General features: G+C 44.5%; 1 protein-coding gene and 1 long non-coding RNA gene across 2 annotated transcripts in view; one reads left to right on the forward strand and one right to left on the reverse strand.

Annotated features, from left to right (window-relative positions):
• Positions 1-19634, forward strand: part of LOC133347227 (uncharacterized) — a 344284-nt gene that overhangs the window by 315998 nt on the left and 8652 nt on the right. The window lies entirely within an intron of this gene.
• LOC133347224 (polypeptide N-acetylgalactosaminyltransferase 18-like) lies at positions 203-17917 on the reverse strand. Its single transcript, XM_061559317.1, has 11 exons — positions 17634-17917; positions 14889-15084; positions 12885-13051; positions 11002-11188; positions 9578-9775; positions 9019-9133; positions 7553-7738; positions 6185-6322; positions 5246-5341; positions 3951-4109; positions 203-2769 (listed from the first exon to the last, which is right to left on the reverse strand). Exons 1-11 carry the CDS (start codon positions 17839-17841, stop codon positions 2632-2634), a joined length of 1788 nt encoding a protein of 595 aa, XP_061415301.1. The 5' UTR covers positions 17842-17917; the 3' UTR covers positions 203-2631.

A 19634-nucleotide genomic window follows, 5' to 3' on the forward strand; every position in this document is an offset into this window, starting at 1 on the left:
AAGTAACTGACTTATTTTTGTTCAATTGTAATTACTACAACAATACAGTACATTTCTGCACACAGTTGACATCAGCAATGATTACGTTTTCCCAAGCCTGGCCAACAACTTTGGAGTTACGAAGTCAGTCTGACCATCGGTGCTCAGACTGTTCATCTAGACTGAATTCTTCTGCGAGACCATTGCTTTGCACATATAATGATCGTGTTAAATCTTTATTTTGAGATTTGTCAAAAAAATGAGTCGTCACTTGTCATTCATGCAATGTAACGCATATTAACATTGGAAAACATATATAAAATCTTTTAAATACAGAATTTCAGATAAATGTAAGACACAGCAGCAATTATTTTGATCGCACCAATATAATAATCTTAAAGTAAAATTTCATCAAGTCACCCAACACAAATATAATATATATTTTATGTAAAACTGTATACCCATTAATATCAGGCCAGAATTATATTACTTCATGGAGTAAATGGCCGTAAATGTTCGCATTGTCAGATTTATTGACACGATTAGTAAGCCCTAAAAATCCGTGGCGCACGCCTGATCATTTTGTTGACAATTCCGAGATTTTCACAATTTGGTTCAAAAGCGTTTACTGTACAGTTACTGCTCCAAGGTGCTGGAATCATCTTTTGGTTCCGCTTGGGATCTCCATTCTGCTGCCATATCTGGACTTCCTTAAAACAGTGGTCGGCATCCAAAAATAACAGGAAGAGGCATTTTTTTTCAAATTCGGTTAAAAACACCTCTCAATAGTTCAAGAGCCACAACGCGTGTGAATACGGAGACGGTGGTTCCTTAATAAATGACGTCGTCACGAAGCAGCAGTTCCTTAAAGAGCCGCACGCGGCTCCGGAGACGCAGCCCCCCCCCCGCCCGCCTTAAACGGACCCCATTGAGATCAGAAAGTTTCAAGTATGAATGTACATAATTGTGTTTCAGAAAATATTATTATCATGCACTTTTATTTTTAAATAACGTATGTATAACTGCTCTGCTGGCCAAGTCGCCCTTGGCAAAGAGAGGTACAGCTCAGTTGACTTTAATCGGGTAATCAACTTCTGACAGAACTTCTGGCTTAATAGAATACTGCAATAATTCACGAATACATCAACTTCACATATAGGAATCGTATGATCTGCAGGGAATGGGATGGGCACTGCATCCACAATCTTCTCTTTATCCACAAATCAAATTGAGGTGTTTGGCAAAACTTTAGTGCAACACTACCAGGGTTGCCTTGCAGCAGAAAAATGAGATCGAGTATTTAGTCTGTCTTGGCTTTGCTAGGGAACAGGGTGAATGCAGCAGAGGCTGTGCATCTGTTTTCCGCAGATGTTAGGCACGAGGAATTGGTCATGCTTTTGTCAAGATGTTGAGTAGGTAGCAGTGCCTTGTAGCTGATCATGACCCTCTGTGGCAGTGTTCTTCACCATGGGGGTGTTGTCACGTGTTGTGCATTGTCGAGGGCTGCACGTCAGGGCTGCACTAAAGGCAACCAGTGGCCCGTGAGCCTTGCAACGAAGAACGCCGCTCTATGGAACCACCCTGTCTCTACTCTCTCTTTCGTGGCCTCCTCAATTCCCTAATTTCTAAACTCCAGATGATTGAAAATCCCACTACCTGACTTTTCACCGCATCCGTTCACGAGATCACATCCCCTCAATACTCGAGTATATCCACTTGCCCCCAGTCTGATCCCGGATCAATCTCTGCTGCCCCCATTTTTCTGGAAATATCTTACATCAGCCATCTGTCGGCTCCCTGCCCCTGTTCAAGTCCAGGCTCAAGACCTTCCTCACCTCCTCTGCCTATGACGGACTGCCTCTCTCTCTAAGTCGAGGGAGATGTGGAGGAGATGAGTACCTGATTGGAGAAAATAAATTTGGGGCCTGGAATTTCTTGAATAAATTAAGTCTGTCGGTAAAGGGAAACGTATAAGATGTTGCCACTAAAAGTGACCGGTGTCATGAGCATGACATGATTTAACTTAACTTCTGTGATGACGACATCCAGAGGATGGTGTGGGGAATTATAGGGAACATGCATTAACTGAGGGATTGGTTGATCACGAGGTTGAGATTAAGACCATTTGCAAAAGTTGCCAACCTATGTAGAGCAGTTTGTCATTCAAGAAATCTCGTATACTGAAGTTGAATTTCAGAAGTTAATTGGTGATCTACTCCATAGAGATGATGATGATAGTAGTAGTGTTAAACAGTGTTATACAGTCCACCTTAGCCATACCAACTTTTGTTAACACTGCAGGGAGTTTTACTTTCTGCTGTCGATAAAACACAACTTACGTACAATTAAACGATGTATATATTATATTAAAAAAATATCTAAGCTGCCTTATATACTGTTTGGTTCTTTCGGTAAAGTCACGTAGGTATAAAATAAAATGCAGAAGCAGACTGTTAAACAGTCTGTTAAACAGTCTGCCTCAGCAGCAGACCATGCTTTCCCACCTCATGATCGACGCTTGTGTTGCGCCCGAAACGTCGTGATTTATTTTATTTTTACCCACGTGACTTTACCGAAATAACCAAAGAGTATGGATTCCTGCAGTCACGAAAGCTTCAAATCAAGACTGCCTTATATACACATTGCACTTTTCTAGGATTTCTGGTAATATGCCAGAGTCCACTTCTGGCCAGAGCAGGGCTGCAACACTAAATCGACCCCATGTTCCTTAGTGATGTCATCTACGATTTCCATGCACTTTGTCTTGTCTTGAGATTTCACCTGACCATCCTGCGCACCACAAACACAACACGGAATACATCCGATTAGAAAGCGCAGAAAGCTTTGAAAGGAGTCCTCCTGCTCTGTCCCTTTCCGATGATCCATCTGATGGACAAAATATTACTGGATATTAATGTATCCTATGCACGTGCTATCCATGAAGTTTATGAGTTAGTGATCGAAAGGTTACAATGATTAGAATACTTGTGTCTTCTGGCAGGCTTCATATTTATTCGCGCTTGAAGTGCATTCTCAATCGAGTTGAATTCCGTACCACTTTTAAGGCCCCGACATTCATATTCACTTTAATATGTCATGAATGGTGTGGCGGATGACCACATAATACACCGCCATGCCCGTGTGTCCATATCCAAATCTTGCCAGAGCCGCCTTCTTAGTCACGGCTCTGCTCCGGCTTAGCCTCCTACACTCATGCTCAGCTCAGGCTTTGAGCCGCTCAGTTTGCTTCCAAGGCGAGTCGATGAGCGGCTCAGCCGTGGCTTTGGGGCTCCGGCTCAGCCTCGTGGGGAAATCGCGAGCGTGGCTAAGGGACCACACGGATGAGTGCCGGTTCAAGTAAAGCGTGGTATCGGAGCTGGCTCACTTGAAATCAGAGGCAAGCCTAAGTGAGTCGAGCAAGCTCACTTGCGAAGAGGAGACGCACCGGATTCTGAGGGGTAAATAAGGGACACGTTTCCCTTTCAAAGGAATGGAGGTTCCCTTTATGGGCGGGTTTTCCAGTTTGTTTCATTTTACGTGCAACAGAGAAACGCTCTATGATAAATATAGGACGGCTGTTTACTTAATAGTATAATTAAAAATGTCGAATACTGTACAGCCTTTGGAATTTTTTTTTATGTATCCACCGCAGAACAAATATTGGTATAAAATATGAACGTGTAGGTTTCCGTTGCCGGTTGTAATCCAAGAGCAGTTATGCCTGGCTCGGCTGCATCTTCTGGAGGTGCACCAGGTGTGTTCACATTGCTAGACCGTTTGCCTCGCAGTCCTCGGACTCAGCTGGACAAATCCCCATTGGTCAGCACCGATGGAAAGCGTTCACTGCCTGCCGCAGACACTCATTTCTCTAAACCTGTTGGATCCCTAGTTAAAGATGAACGTACAGGCGTGTTTAACCTGCGTCGTACAGCATCTTACACGTGTGGCACATAGCGTCAACACGAGCTTACCTCAAACAGCAGGAATCGCCCTTGATCCGCAGAAACGTCGATATCCAACAGAGACAAGTCCTCTCCATTCTCAGAGATGCCGACAGTCGTTCTTCCTTGCTCCGAATTGGTGAGCTTAAACCCGACGATGACAAAATTGGAGGAGGTTTGGACGACCAACTGCAAAACAAACCGCACGCGGGTTTCCGGTAAATGGTGCGAGATGAGCCGAGGGCGTTCCGATCAACAACCTGCATCGCGGTTTGGCTATACTGAGCAAATCAAGGCAAATGTGACATAAATGGTTTCTATTACACGTGCTGCTGTGTGCCTAATTCCTGACGTGGCTTTCTTTGCCCCACCTATCGAAGACGGGCATTCCGACATCCGCAGATGTGGACGTTGCAATGCAACTCCCGCTTCAAACTCAACCACCGTCGTAATACGACAACGAAGGCTCCGCGGTCCGACACTCATAGCGACGATGTCGCTGCTGCCCCCCGGGTGGAAGCCCCCATCATGCGACCTCTTGCTCAGGCACAGAGCCACATCGCCGTGGAACGACCTCGCAGACGCGCGCGAACGAAGCCCCCAGTCGCAACTCGTTTGCATCTTGGGTGCGAACTCGCACCGCGTCTTCAGCCGTTAGAGCCAAAGAACGTTCAATACGAGACCCGGCCGTGTGTGGCATCTATAATGCGTGACGTTTTTGCGAATGTATTTGGGTGCGTTATGCACCGTACAAAAACAGCAAGCTGCGTAAGTTTTAGGTTTGAACTGCGACGTGCTTGCTGTGGGCGAGTAAAGAGGCACCATGGACACCCTTGCAGGTCAGATATTCTACCTGAAGGAATTTCCAGGTTAAATATAAAAAAAATAACGCGAATCAAAAATGTTAAGCGCTTTGCATCGGCATGAATACAGAGATGAGCACATGGTATGGTGTGTAGGAGGTGATGATGCATCTTATCAGTACCGGATTAAGCTAGTGCGAGGCCTGTAGCATATGTTGTATGCCTGTAGCATATGTTGTTAGAATATTTTACTTGCATAGTAAAGTAATTGCATTTTTTTATTTGCTATACAGCCAGATAATACGACAAATCGCTAACCTTTAACACCCAGTTGTTCATAAATGTTGAAGGCAATATAGTACTATAGTAATAAAGCAAGTGCATAATCATTGAACCGGAATTGATATGCTTGAAAGCATTTAGCGAGGGGCCCTTGAAAGTGCGGGACCCATAGCATGTGTAGCGACTGTTGCTCCGCGGATAATCCGGCACTGCATCTTATACATTAGAAATTCGATTTACCTGTGGTTGGTATCCAAAACATGGGTAAACTATCGGTTTATTTTTCTCTGGGTTTCCTCTGTCCAAGCATACATCTGTTCTTTTGCTGTTTGTCAACTGCACAATGAAATAAGAACATTGTCAAGCATAACAAGTACACATTAACAGAACACATTTTCGGTGTACAGTCTTGTGGAACTGTGATTGTAAGCTCTGTTCGAAATAAGGGAGCATTAGGCACGATGTATGGTTGCTGCGATATCAATATTTTCACGACAGAACATTGCGGATATAATTTGCCAGAAATTTGAAATTGCATTGAAGTTCACTAAAAATAAGCGTGCCTGCATATTCATATTCGCAACTTCACAATCTACAGCACTTATATCCTATATGTTTATTTGGTAAATTGCAGTCAGCTTGGGATTTCTGGTGGCTGACGTTTTATTTAGAACGAAGATCTTATCCAGTGTCATCGTGTGCACATTTGGCATGCGCTCCATTCTTGTAGCACCAGGTGATCGCGAAGGCGCTGCCTTTCACAGACACAGTGTGCAGTGGTTTCGCGGTAGGGGGCGACGTAGCAAAGCCCAATTCATTTTGTGGGCAATTTTGTATAAATTCGACCGTGACGCTGGCACACAATGGCCGACTATTTTCAATTGACGTCGCGAGATTTTGAACGTCCCCTATGAAGCAGATATGCTCGAATTTCATCATCAACACCCCCGCAGAAGTAACCAGGGCCGCCTGCCAGGATCGAACCGCGAACCTCTGCAACAACATGCAACCTCTGGGCCACATTACGATCCTTCACAAGCCAATAAAGCTTAGAATCTCATTATTTATTACGTAAAAAAACATAACGCACTCCATCTCAACGGCAAACTTCATCGGCCTTTTAAGTGACATGTTTCATACGCCTCGCAATAAAAAATTACAAGAACGAACATTACTCACAACTCCGTAGCGGACAATTTTATGGCGGAGCTCGAACGACGGGAAGACGTTTTCCAGATACCATTTGAAGCTCTTGCACTTGAGCAGGGAACGCAGAGCAACTCGTTTGGATATGTCGCCAATGTCAATGCCCGAGTCCTGCAGAAAAATATGTGATCAAAGCGTGCTCATCGTGTGCTGCCACTCCTGTGCCTAACACGATGACGATACGATGACAGTGAGAAGATAAATCTGCATATTAAAGTTTGTTACGGGTGTGGTACACGTGACATGCTCCCAATCAAGTTATAGAAAGACAAATTATTATCAAGACACGTTACGCCTGGCTTCTGTAGTCTACAGAATGTAAGTTTGTAGTGGTAACTTGATGCACTCATTCCAGCTCTTAGAAAATGTAGGAACAACATTTATCAAACACACTGCATTAAACAACACGAATACAAATCACAAGGGGAGTCGAGCAAAGGAGATACGCTCTCAAACAAGGATATTCACTGCAGCAGTCGAAAATATTATTCAAATATTGGGGGGAATAAAGGCATCAACATACAAGGAGAAAGTATTAAGCATCTTATATTTGCTGACACTACTTGAGAATATTTGTACAAGGCAGAGGAAAGTGGAAACAAATGGCAATGTGCAGTGGACACCTACAGGCTATCTGATGATGATTTTCTGACAATAAAGTCATCGGAATAACCGATCAAAATCAACTACAGGAAATGATCGCGAAAAGCCTCAGGAAGAAGGCCACAAAGTTGGGCTCGAGATAAGTGCGAGAAAGGAGAGTTGCTTGCAATTTTGCACGGCTGGGAAACATCGATCTGCATGTCGAGGAAAGCTGCCGAAGGCGGATCGAGATGTGAATTGTGACACAGAGAGGTGGACGAGATTGTGCTGGAGTACTTTCGGAAAGCTCAACTTGATAGTGAAAAGCGACATGTCAATGTGCCTCAAGACGAACATTTTAATCAGTGCGTTTCTGCTCAGACACAAAGGTCAGAGGTGTGGACATTGGTGAAAGAAATTAAACAAATGCTGCAAAGTGTGCATGCACTCGTACATGCTTGTAATTACAGGACAGAGGAATAAACGGATTAGAGAACATACACAAATTTAAAACGTGACTTTAAAAATTGTAGTTCAACCAGGTGTGACCTCGTGTTGGCATTTGAGAAATGTGGCCTTAGGCAGGACACGAAGATGCTAACATCGGAATGGCAGTCAAGGGAGGAAGTGCACCCAAGAGGAGTGAAATATATTGCGACATCACCAGACCGCGTGGGACGGTGATAAGTTGGCGATTGCTGCTGCCGATGGCACTTTTGCATTTATGTTTTGCACAGATGTGGACACGGTTGAGCTTACTTGAATAGGCACACCCCAAGCCATGTAGACCATCCACTTGTATTCGTCCATCCAAATTTCGGCGACACGCAGAGCGTTTCGCCGCATGTGGATCGACAGGTCCGGCGCGTAGGGCTTGTAGTATCGGGCGATGTGAGCCACGCGAGAGCAGGGCAGGATCTCCACTCGACCCCCGCACTGCCAGGCCTGCCGACACGGCGTGACGCAAGCCCACGAGTGGGCAGTCAAGGGTTACACTTCAAAATTAAGAGATTAAATAAGCATTGCGTGTGTTAAATGTGTCATCTTGAGATGTTGATCAAACCATATTCAGAACTGGAAGTCGGATCTCTGGGATTGTTGTGCATCGAGATAACCACCATCATAACACCACCCTCCTACCTTAAAAACGCACACACACTTATAACCCTTTTCCACTGGCACATCCGGGCCATCACGGTATAGGTGTTTTTTTTCCCACTGGCTAATTCCCATGCCGAGCTGCAATCAAATCCCTGTGCGACTTAGATGTGCCATTGGAAAAGACGCACTGGAGACCATTGCAGCAATTGCCCTTGACACTTCAAAACCGATGGCTTATTTTTTGGTGGGAATTATAAACACAAATGGCCATAAAAGCACCTACCAGCAGAATGTGAACCACATGAGAATGGGGGCACGTTTAAGTGTACGCACGTATAGTTTGTGTCGCCCTATATTCGACATTAACATTTAAAAAAGGTAACTTGTTTCACTCAGTAATCCTATATAAATACAACCCTAAGCTCAAATTGTGTGCTATTTTTGAGGGATGATAGCGACTATCTCTCAGATCAACTTCATTCAGCAATATATGATTGATCAACCAAACTCTGGGCTGTTTTTAACGTTCGGGATCTCATCAGCAGAGCCAGCCTTGTTAAACCACTCATTTTTTTTGTTGCCAGACGTTGATGACACATAAATCACGGATCAACACGTCTTTGAACATGTCTATATAATAAGTCCTTATTTACCCAGGAGATATTATTATTGTCATTAAAAGTCCAATTACCTTTCAAGAGGGTCCTGCAAATGTTTTCTGCCAATTTATTCTGAGTGTTTATCCAAGTGGGAGGAAACCGGAGCACACGGAGAAAACCCAGGCCTTGCACAAGGGGGCAACACTCTTTCCCCGTACGGATGGAAACAGATGGAGATTCGTCATCCTGCTGTACAGCCTTTTCCAGGCGAGTCAGGGGTTTAGAGCCTTCTTTGACGCCCATGGGATGGGAATTTCATGCATATTTTTGTGATCCACTAACCGTCGCCTTTACAGTGCTAGATCGGAGAACTCATGCATCCATCCCCACGACCGGATGTCCATCAAAACGTGTCGAGGCGCTACTTTGATGACGTGTCTAAATCATCCAAATTATCGTCATTATGAAATGTGGACTCAAGATATCCAGACCACTTAATTTACATGCATGTACGTAATAACCTACCCTTATTCCCAGCTCCACATTCTCTCCTCCATACACCAACATGCCTTCATCCAGGAAGCCAATTTCTTCCAGGTAACTCTTGCTAGCTGCCATGCAGCCCATCACGGCAGGGCTCCTGATAGGAAAATTACATGGTTGTGAAACGCACGCATAATTTTCATGCTCATTGTCATCGATGCTGGACAGAATAACAATCGCGGTCTCCTTGTTACGAAGTTGTCTTTGGGTTCTTGAAATCGATGAAAACTAAAGTTTTTTTGCTGATAATATAGAGCGTGAGGTTTTCATTTCCCTGCTGCTGGTAAAAAAATGGGGGGGGAGAGAACACACAAACTCCACACAGAAAGGCTCCCGAGTCAGGAATCTCCCTGCGAGGCACCAACGTTACCAATGTGCCATCCTGCCATCCAGAGTGAATTCCACATGCACACATCGTGTTGCATCGTCCCAGTAACCACGCCAACGCTGGGCCTCCATTGCCATGTGGACCAACGTTGGTCCAACGTTGGCCCAGCGTTCCACGTTTACTGGGGTGCCGTCTTGGTGCTTCATCTCATACCGGATGGGGGCCGTGGGGTCGTTGTTGGCGATCCAGTCCGGAGGAGGGCTGTTGTAGACGGCCCAGAGCTGCATATCGTACGCTTGTGCTTGCGATTCGAAACGATTGACCAGGAAACTGTCGTATAGTACTTGGTCGAATATCGTAGACACGATCACCCTCCGGTTTTCTTTTATCCTTGCCAATATAGGCTCCGCCCTGTAACGAAACGGTGATAAGGGAAGTCATTTGTCACTTGATTACAATGGTGGAACAACGTTTTGGGAGGAGAGGAGGACACGGGGGCTCACGACAAACAATGCCGTCTCTGTCCACGTGGGACCCCAGGCTCATGAAAAGAGGGGTCCTAGACTCACACAGAGACACACAGGCTCACACCGGGACCCATAGCCTGACACAGACTCATAGACTCACACAGAGAGCTATAGACCCACAGAGTCACAGAGACTCATAGGCTCGCATTGATCGTGAGTTCACGATGTGTCACCGTTAGTTGTTGTGTGCTGCAGTCGTATTAGGAAATTATTTTATTTGGTGGTGGTATCCTTGATGAGGTTCGTATTCTGGATGACGTTTGCGTTTTTCCAGTCATTCCTCCACCAGGGTAATGTAACATATGCCCTTTGAAGGCCTTCCAATGCTGCACGGTTAATTGGGATTGTGTTACCATACCTCACCGCGCTGGTCAGTGCGGGATGGTGAAGTGGGTGGTTTAGACCTCATCGCCAGTGATGCTCGCCATGGCCAGGAATCAAGTGCAAGTCGCCTGGTTCATAGTCGAGCGTACTTATTTTCAAAAGTTAAAAAAAAAGTTAAAGAAAAATATAATTTATTTTTACAAGGCTAACAACAAATCAAATTCAGCATTCACAAGTGAAATAACTTTTCACTTAATCTCTGGAGGCCCTCTGGCTGGCGGAGGCCCCTGGGCTGCAGCCCCTAAAGCCCCGTGCCTTCATCCGGCCCTGGGCGTACTAACCACTGCTCATCCCACACACCGCCGATATTGTACGAGTTAAAAATAGCTTATGTCCCCAGCAGGTGTTTCGCTGGAGGAATTGCCTCCTGTCAAATAAAAAGAATGTTCCAGCTTGAAGTTCAGCTTCGGGGCTCGTCAAGGTGACGTGATATTGCAACAACGTGACAAGCGAATAACTGCGTGCGAATTTCACCGCCTGACGATTTTAATCGCTTGAGACAGGCTCCATGAACAACTTTTTCGACATGCGTCAAACTCCAGTGAACAGTCATAGTTTCAAACGATCACACGGAGGTATTAGGTCGCCCTTAAATTACTTGAGCGGTCCAGGCAGTGTGGATGCGTCGTGGGTTTTGAAAAATGTGGTCACACTGCGAGATTAATAAAAACATTTTAAAGAAATGGGTGCATAGTATGTGTGTGTGTATTTGTGTGTATCATGTACCAGCCAACCGGGAATTCCACGTGCCCATCCATAATTGCCACAACGGATCCAGAAGCAGCTCTGATACCGGACACACGGGAAGCACTCAATCCGAGTTGTTTTTTGTGCCGGATGATCCGGATGGTGATGTTGGTCCGCTCCCTTGCAAACTCCTGCACCTTGTTCGTCATCGTTTCCTGCAGTTCGGCTGAGGAAGAGACGCCAATAGATGGTCGCATCACATGAGCAGCAGCGTCTAGCTGTATTTAAAGGTCACTGGAACGTGTTGAAACAACGAGAACCCCTCGCTTCTGTACACCCAGAAGTACACGTGGGCGCACCACAATTAGTCACTCGGTAGGTTGCGTGTGGTGGGGTAAAGTTTGGTTACTCCCACCTCGCTCAAGATGTCTCATCAGCGTGAAAGAGTAGGCCACATACTCTCTAAAGCAGACTCAATAGCTCTTCATGTTAGTTTATTTCATTATTCATCTCAACTGTATCGATTATTAATCTCAATTGCATCTGGTATCAACGCTTATTAGACTTGCGCCCCCCACCGATTTTTGTTAATGTACCAGGTAAGGCCCACTGAGCAATGTAGCTCTTTTTCAGAAGCGACCTGGCCACAAATGATAGCTTCTACGAAGTGCCTCATCATGTGGACATTTATAGCAGCCAAATACTCGAAACGCGCGATGTTGATTCGAAATGTGGAGAGAAAATCCACAAGGACCACGGGGAGAGAGAGACACGCACACTCCAAATATACAGCAGGCGTCAGGGCCGAGATCAAACCCACGATCTCCTGTATATCAGGCGAGGTAGTTAACATCTCGCCACCGTGGCGCCCAAAATAAATTTGAATATATTATCACAAGGCATCGATATGTTTGCTATTTGTTTACTACTTTCTTGTATGCGACTGAGCGGCTCGCAATCGGAAGGTTACGAGTTCAAATCCGAGTCGAGAGTTGGCTCAGCCTATCATCCCTCCAGGATCGATAAAAAGTACCACTTTAGAGGCCAATAGTAGTTTGTCCTAAGCTTAGACTCACCCCCGCCATAGGAATGGGGAACTTGTTCTCCGAGCTCAGGGCGTTAAACATGAGCACCGCCTCAATGCTCATGTGAGCAGAAAATCACGTTGAGCATAATCAAAGTGGAAATTATACAGAATGCACATCAGAGGACATTAACACCCGTCAAGCAGGCGTCTGCTTAATACACGACTGAGTATTAATAACAATACACAGCGGAGTGAAGGCCTCTCCATGCCATCTTGTCCATGGGCGTTGTTTGACCATACTTCACCATGCTGGTCATTGGGGGCGAGTGAATGTTACGGGGTGGGGTTGGGGGGGGGGGGGAGATAACTCACCATTGATATTAGCCGCAGAGATTAATCTTTCACTATTAGCCGAAACGCTACGAGGCTGACTTGAAGTAGGGGGTTATGGAAAAAAGGCACCACCACTGGAGTACGAGATATGCTTATCCATAACAATCCTACATTATTGTACCCTATACTCCAAGCATCATATGAAAAGGTTTGTAAGCATCAATGGGATAAAATAAGGTGGTAGCGTGAATTTTTTTTATCTGGGTCCTCCGGTTTTTCCCCTCCATATTTAGAATCATGCATTTATATTCTTTGGCTGCAATACATTTACACGTGATAAGCCAAAAAGTTGAGCTATCATTTGTGGCCAGGTCGCATCTGAAAGAGAGCAACATAGGCTCAGTGGGCCTTACCTGGTAAAATAAAAAACAGCAGTTAGTAGTCGACAAACATTTTCAACGATGAAAATTACGACTATTAAAATGATCGATTTTTTTGTTATTTACATTAATATGATTTAAAAAAAAAGACCGTGGGTCGCAATTGCTTTGATAAGCCTTACGCAGGTCGCTCTTGTCGTCGACGAAGATGACCTCCTTGAGCAGGTGGGCGGGCGTGTTCCGCACGGCCGAGTGCAACGCTCGCAGCAAGATGGACAGCCCCTCGTTGTAGAAGATGAGCACCAGGGTGAGGTCCGGGAGATCCGAGGGATACTGCTTGGTGCTGCATCTAAAACACATAGAGACCAACACACACACAAAAACAATAAACTAAGATTCCCCCGTGTAGCCTGAACAGACTGTTGGGCCAATTGCTGCTTGCGAGCACCTACGAAGGCCGGCACGGCACACGAGGGGGTGGGTGGCCAGCACTATGTCCGACCGTTTTTGTCTCCCTAATGGTGATGTTTATTTCCACACCGCATCCACACACACATAGAGATCGGCACGAAGACAAAGATCCCCCGTATAGCCTTAACAGACTGCTGGGGCAAGTTCTGTTCGCGAGCACCTATGAAGGAGACCGGCACACACACATACAAACAGTTCAACAGATGCTCTACGTGCGTGATGTAGTTTGTGCTCGCTCGCTTGTTGCTCTTGGAAACCAACATTGTTTACGATAAATTAATGTAGAAAGTTTTTTTGTATCCTTATAGGTTACCATATGGATACAAATGTCATCGTAGTTATTTTATATTGGCAGATTCATACATGATCATTCACCAATGACTCACATGTGTGATATAATTTCACACATTTAGAAATAACCGCACGTGTGCCATGGGACATCGCCACGTACCCCCATGGGGTCCCCGTATCCCCGGTTGAGAGCCACTGCTTTAGAGCAAACGTAGGAGCAGAGATACTCGTTGGGTTGCGGTGAATGGTAGCGTTTAGTTAATGTGCTCCGCATCTCTGAACAATTTACACTCGGAAGTTGATTTCATCCGGACAATGTAAGGTCACCGGGCGCGGTCACTGTGAAGGGTGTTTAGACGTTTAACTGAACGTGACTCAGGGATCTCTGGGTGTGACACTGGGAGCGGTACTCAAAGGCAAATTGCGAGCTGGGGAGGCTCGTGACGGCCATCGGCATAATCGGGGACACAATCACCTTGAACCAGAATCGTCTTGTCGGGTGATTGTGGTTCCTTGTGCAGCAGAGAGTGAGAGCGAGAGAATGGGAGAACACTCGGACATCACTTGCTTGCGTAAAGAAAGAGGAGGAGCAGATTTGGCCTGGCTGGCAGGTCTCGTTACATTGCACGCATTCGGATTGGGTGTTTGGGATGTTCTATCTTGAATCGTGCGCTTGGTAACAAACATTTTGACGTTATTAAAGGACTGAGACTATAAGTGCCTTAGGTGATGGTGTGGTTGTCTTAGTCCATGTGTCATGTTACTTAATTCTGAGTATATCCCGCTGACGAATTATTTTTTTACTTTTTTGAGACGTGGGATATTATAATTGCAAAAAAACTAAAACACCCCTAGAGCAGTGGTTCTCAACCGTGGTTACCCTGGGGCTACGTGGCAATGTGCCAGGGGGGTTATGCGAGATGATAACTGTGTGAAATTATATCGTACGTGAGAGTTATTGATGAAAAATCGCGTATGAATCTGCCAATACAAAACAACATTATAAATCCATATTGTAGCCGAGAACTATATAAAATAACTTCATAAACTCATAGATGGTCAACAGTGTTGGTTTCAAGAGTTACCAACGAGCGACAACAAATTACGCCACGCAATGCAGAGCGTCCGTTGAATTATTTGTTGTTTTTGCTCGCAGTTACCGGTCGAGTTAGGATACCTCACAAAATGGGCAATTGGTTAAAATGTTGATGCTCGTTATTCATACATTCATTTCTTAGAACTATGTTGGGTCAGGCAAGGGGGGGGGGGGGGGTACTCGTTTGAAACAAAATTCAACAAGGGGATATTTCAGTAGTCAAACAAACTTGAGAAGCACTGCTCGACAGACAGCGAGAATCGTTCATTAGAATTCTGTTGAATGATCATTATCTACGTACACCACGACGTCGATTTTTTTTCCTCACCCTTGTGGTCGGTAGTCTGGGATATCTCTGTCTAGAGGCAAGCGGTCACTTAAGTATATATTGTAGCCGTAGTCGAGGAAGCCGGCACAGACTTTGCGCTTCTCGCGGAGAGTTAACTCTTTCCCCCATTCTGAAAAAATCACCGTGTCCGGCCGGGAGATCCACGAATTGCCGGAGCAAATTGGTTTCTTCTTATCTGCAAAAAAAAAGAATAACAACAGGCTGAGTGCATTGTTGAATGACAGACCAATGACAGCTTGACAACGACTGCTACGAATGGCGTTGAGAGGCCCTCATTCCACAAACTAGAAATATCTTTCGTTGGTTCTTTCGGTAAAGTCACGTAGAAAGAAAAAATAAATTAAACAATAGCATAGGACGTAATTCCTGCAGTCACGAAAACTCCAAATCAAGTTAGAAATATCTCATTCGCCATATAAGGGCATTGTTATCCATACTCGTTGGTTCTTTCGGTAAAGTCACGTCGGTATGAAAATAAAATAAAAAATAATATATCACGACGTTTCGATCGCAACACAAGCGGTCATCCTCAGGCGGAATAAAATAATCCAGCAGTTACAACAAGGTTATAAATGATAACCAACATAGTTTTACAACAAGGTTATATTTGATAACCAAAATAGTTTTACAACAAGGTTATATATGATAACCTTGTTGTTCACGTAACCTTGTTGTTACAACAAGGTTATAACAAGGTTATGGCAAGGTTATATATGATAACCTTGTTGTAAAAGCTCTCTCGCTGGTTCAGCAGTTCCACTGCTGGATTATTTTTTCCGCCTGAGGACGACAGCTTGTGTTGCGATCGAAACGTCGTGAAATATTATTTTTTTATTTTATTTTTCTACCTACGTGACTTTACCGAAAGAACCAAAGAGTATGGATTCCTGCAGTCACAAAAGCTTCAAATCAAGAATGCAACTACTTTGTTTCATCAAACCTATGCATGTATTAACATGATAATTATTTACCGATTGAGAACCAAAGGGTGCAAGGCTGCAGTAGAGGTTAAGAACCACTGGTCTAGAGCACGCAGCATGTGCCCTAACCGACACAGAGTGCCCACTGAAACACCCACATTACGCTGTGACATACATACGGGAACATACACGCGGGTGTTGTATCGCAGAGATGATATAAACCATCAGCCATTCACATTTTTATACTGCATATATATAAAAAAAAATCCATCAGGTTCCATTGTGGTAAAGTGCTGTCTCCAACTCTGATTATCCTCCTTGTTTCTCTGGCCTATCTCTGTGCTCTGAAGAAGGCCCTTTGCCCGTAACGTCACCTATGATATATTTGAGAGCGCAGTGTTGGTGATGAGTGTGTTTGCGTTAATCGAGCTTGTGCACCACTCCCAGTGCAGCGTCTCTAAATAATTGTCGCAAATTTTTGTGAAGGTATTCGACTAGACATGCGGATTTTATAATCGTTCAACCAAGAAAGGCCATTGAATGTCACTGCTTTTAATTAGCTGACACCACGACATCAATGAGATCACTGCTCGATCGTCACGAATCAAGGTGCATTCATCCGTTTGTTCACAACGTCGCCGCAGCTTCTACGCTCTGGCGAAACAACTGTAGATATAGCTAGCTGGCTGTCGCCTGATGAAGCTAATTGTAATTACTGGCGAAACGTCGTACTCAGATTGCAAATGTTGTGGCTTGGCTCTCCAACAAACCGGTAAGCTGTACTAGTGACGAATTGGCACGTTCTGTTACGTGACAAACCATACTAATTGTCTGTGTCGGGTGGTGGCGGGTTTAACGACACAATTATATATTTACGCGATCTAACCCCCCCCCCCCCCCAAAAAAAACCTGGATATTGGACAATATAGACACAGCACAGATGGAATCAGAATATAGCATTTCGTGGCACACGCAATACCGTATTCAAAACGAATCCACATATCAGCGCTCTGAAAACTCGAACACGTCATCAAATCAATCTTAATTTCCCGTGCCCTTTATCGCCCTCGATGGAGTCGGCTTCGGTGAGCATTACAGCAGAACGGTAGACGGGCGGAGGGGGGGGGCACCAGTGCCGGATTAAACTAGTGTGGGCGTGTAACATATGTTATAAAGAGGCCCTAAATAAAAAAAAAATACTTGCATAAAGTTATTGTATTTTTCCATTTGATATAGTCAGATAATACGACAAATCGTTAACCTCAAACACCCAGTCGTTCATAAAAGTTGTATAGTACTATAGTAATTGAGCAAGTACAGATCCACTGAACCAGAATTGATAGCTTGAAAGCATTTAGCGCGGGGCCCTTGAAAGTGCGGGGCCCGTAGCTACGACATATGCACCTACTTGTGCTCCTAGGATAATCTGGCACGGGGGGGGGGGTGGGCACGGGAGCTCAGAGGAGTGCAAAAAAGACAAAAAGAAACGCTCTCAGCGGCAACTGTTCGCAAAATATCGTACAACCTTGCGCAACGAAGGGCATAAGAAGGTCATACAATAACATGTTATTTCCCTTCTACGTGACTTTACCGAAAGAACCAAGAATATGAATCCCTGCAGTCACGAAAGCTTTAAATCAAAACATGTTAAAGCAACATTTTTTTTTCTTCAATTTTACATTTTATGGGAAGTCAAGTCTGAATATATATCCTGCGCAGACCACGGAATATGTGCAAGACACGCAGACATTCATTCATATATGTGCAAAAAAGACAGGTAAATCGCATTAACATTGTAACATACCTTCGATTAGCTTCCCCAACATGCTCTCAATTTCATCCAGCTGTTCGGCTAAAGGTTCATGCATCCTTTGCTTTTTCGTTGTGGCATGGTCTGCCCGAGTAGATAATGCATTGTTACACGTGTTGCCAGAGAAGATCCAGTGAAAGTTATAGATACCGAATATGAACAATGCGAGCCACAAAACACGTAACTTCACAGGTGATTTCATGGTCACACTTTGTCGATTTCAACGGCAACTAAGGCTGCTGGTGTGTCGACCCCTGCATTGATATTGAGAGTGTCACGTAATACACGCCACCATATATAGTCCATGTCCTCAAAGCATGTCGCAATGTCCCCCTCCTTCCGCTTTCGATCACTCCCGATCAACACGTTTAACGACCAATTCCGAGATAGCCGCAAGACAAAGAGGCGGAGCGAATTTTTTTTTTTTACAAAACGAGGTAAAAAAATATATTGCCAAAATGCAAATATATTTGATCGTGCACAAATATTTCATTTTGTGTTTGTAACTCAGCTCACAATGCTAGCTCCAAAACACGTAACGTCGTAGGCGTTTTCATGGTCACACTTTAAGTTGATTTCAACGGCAACTCAAGCGGTTTGCTGTTTCGAATGGCGGGGGGGGGGGGGGCACTAACGGTGTTTGCTACGTAAATGCGAATGTTGAGGTCTGCTGGAACGTGGGAGCAACACACACTTGGTTTGATGATTTAAGCTAGAGAGAGATTCATAATCACAGCTGTTATGACATTGATTACAAAAGACTTACAACGTGTTTACAATGTCCGAAATATGACGTGTTTACGTATTGTTAAAGAGCATCTGCATGTATGAAGGGTATTACAAAATACTTTCACCAGGATAAATTTTTGTTTTAACATGATGATGTCTGCACTTGACCTTAAGAAAGGTGAATTGAGTAATATTTCGGAATTGCGGTGTATGTGCGTTTAAACTTGGTGGGTTGGGTGTCTTGTGCAATTACTTTTTTTCCGGTCACGAACAGGTCTGGCAGGAAGATCTCGGTTGTTTTAATGAGCGCGGCAGTTGTCCAATACTCTGTTTAAAATTGACACGACAAACAGATTTTGATTAACCTAAAATCACGAATGATATTGAAGGATGGGCCCGTTGCCAATCAATTATAACATCATCACCATTATACTATAATCGAGAAAGTGCGAGCTTGTCTGTTACTGTGTTTATTTGTCAGGATTTTTTGTTTTTAAAGTCCATCTTTTGAGTGCATATAATTTGTGTGTACGATCTTCCGACTTACAACCCGCATTTACGATGTTTAAAGAATGCCACCATTGAAAAAAGTTAAACATACATAATATGCTATTATTTAATTTATTATTTTATCTTTAGACGTGACTTAACCGAAAGAACCAAAACATCTCTCTCTCTTGTTCGTCCATCAAGTTGATGATGACCATGGCACGTTTGTCATTTTGTTGGGTTTTGTTGAGTGCGCAGATGGCTGAAGAGGCCAATCCGAGCCCGGAATTCCCTGTGGCACACTGGACAGGTCAGGGAGGATGTAGAGCTCTGAGGTGCAGCCACAAGTCCTTCCTTGGTAGATTTGCGCTGCTGCCTCTTCAAGATTGCACAGGAGCTTCTCCTACTCTCACAGAGGACTACACCATCCTGTACTTTCTTCTCCAGGCAGGTCTGTCCTGAACTAGGGGTTCTCAGCTTTTCAGGTCGAATCCAAAGCTCTTTAAGGAAGCTTTAAGGGTATCCTTGTAGCGCTTTTTGGGGCCACCTTGCGCTCACTTGCCATTCTTCAGCTCGCCAAAGAAGACTTGTTTTGGCAGTCTCGCGCAGGGAATTCTGGTCACGTGCCCAGCCCATTTAAGCGGTTCCTTTGCAAGCAAGGTGTGGATGCTGGGGATATTGGCCTTGCTGAGGACTTCCGTGTCAGGGATTCTGTCTTGCCACTAGATCCTCAACAGTTTCCTCAGACAGCTCAAGTGAAGATGGTTCAATTTCTTG

Source organism: Lethenteron reissneri, chromosome 25, assembly GCF_015708825.2.
Source record: "Lethenteron reissneri isolate LAM-NWPU_2019-01 chromosome 25, ASM1570882v1, whole genome shotgun sequence".
Classification (NCBI taxonomy): Eukaryota; Metazoa; Chordata; class Hyperoartia; order Petromyzontiformes; family Petromyzontidae; genus Lethenteron; species Lethenteron reissneri.

Bases quoted from the DNA above. Each gene is read 5' to 3' on its own strand.
- LOC133347224 (XM_061559317.1), bottom strand. From the start codon at position 17,841: ATGAAATCACCTGTGAAGTTACGTGTTTTGTGGCTCGCATTGTTCATA. The intron at 11,189-12,884 runs GTAAGGCTTATC...TCTCTTCCTCAG, and splicing joins CGACGACAAGAGCGACCTGC to CCGAACTGCAGGAAACGATG. The intron at 6,323-7,552 runs GTAAGCTCAACC...ATTTTTCTGCAG, and splicing joins CTTGGGGTGTGCCTATTCAA to GACTCGGGCATTGACATTGG.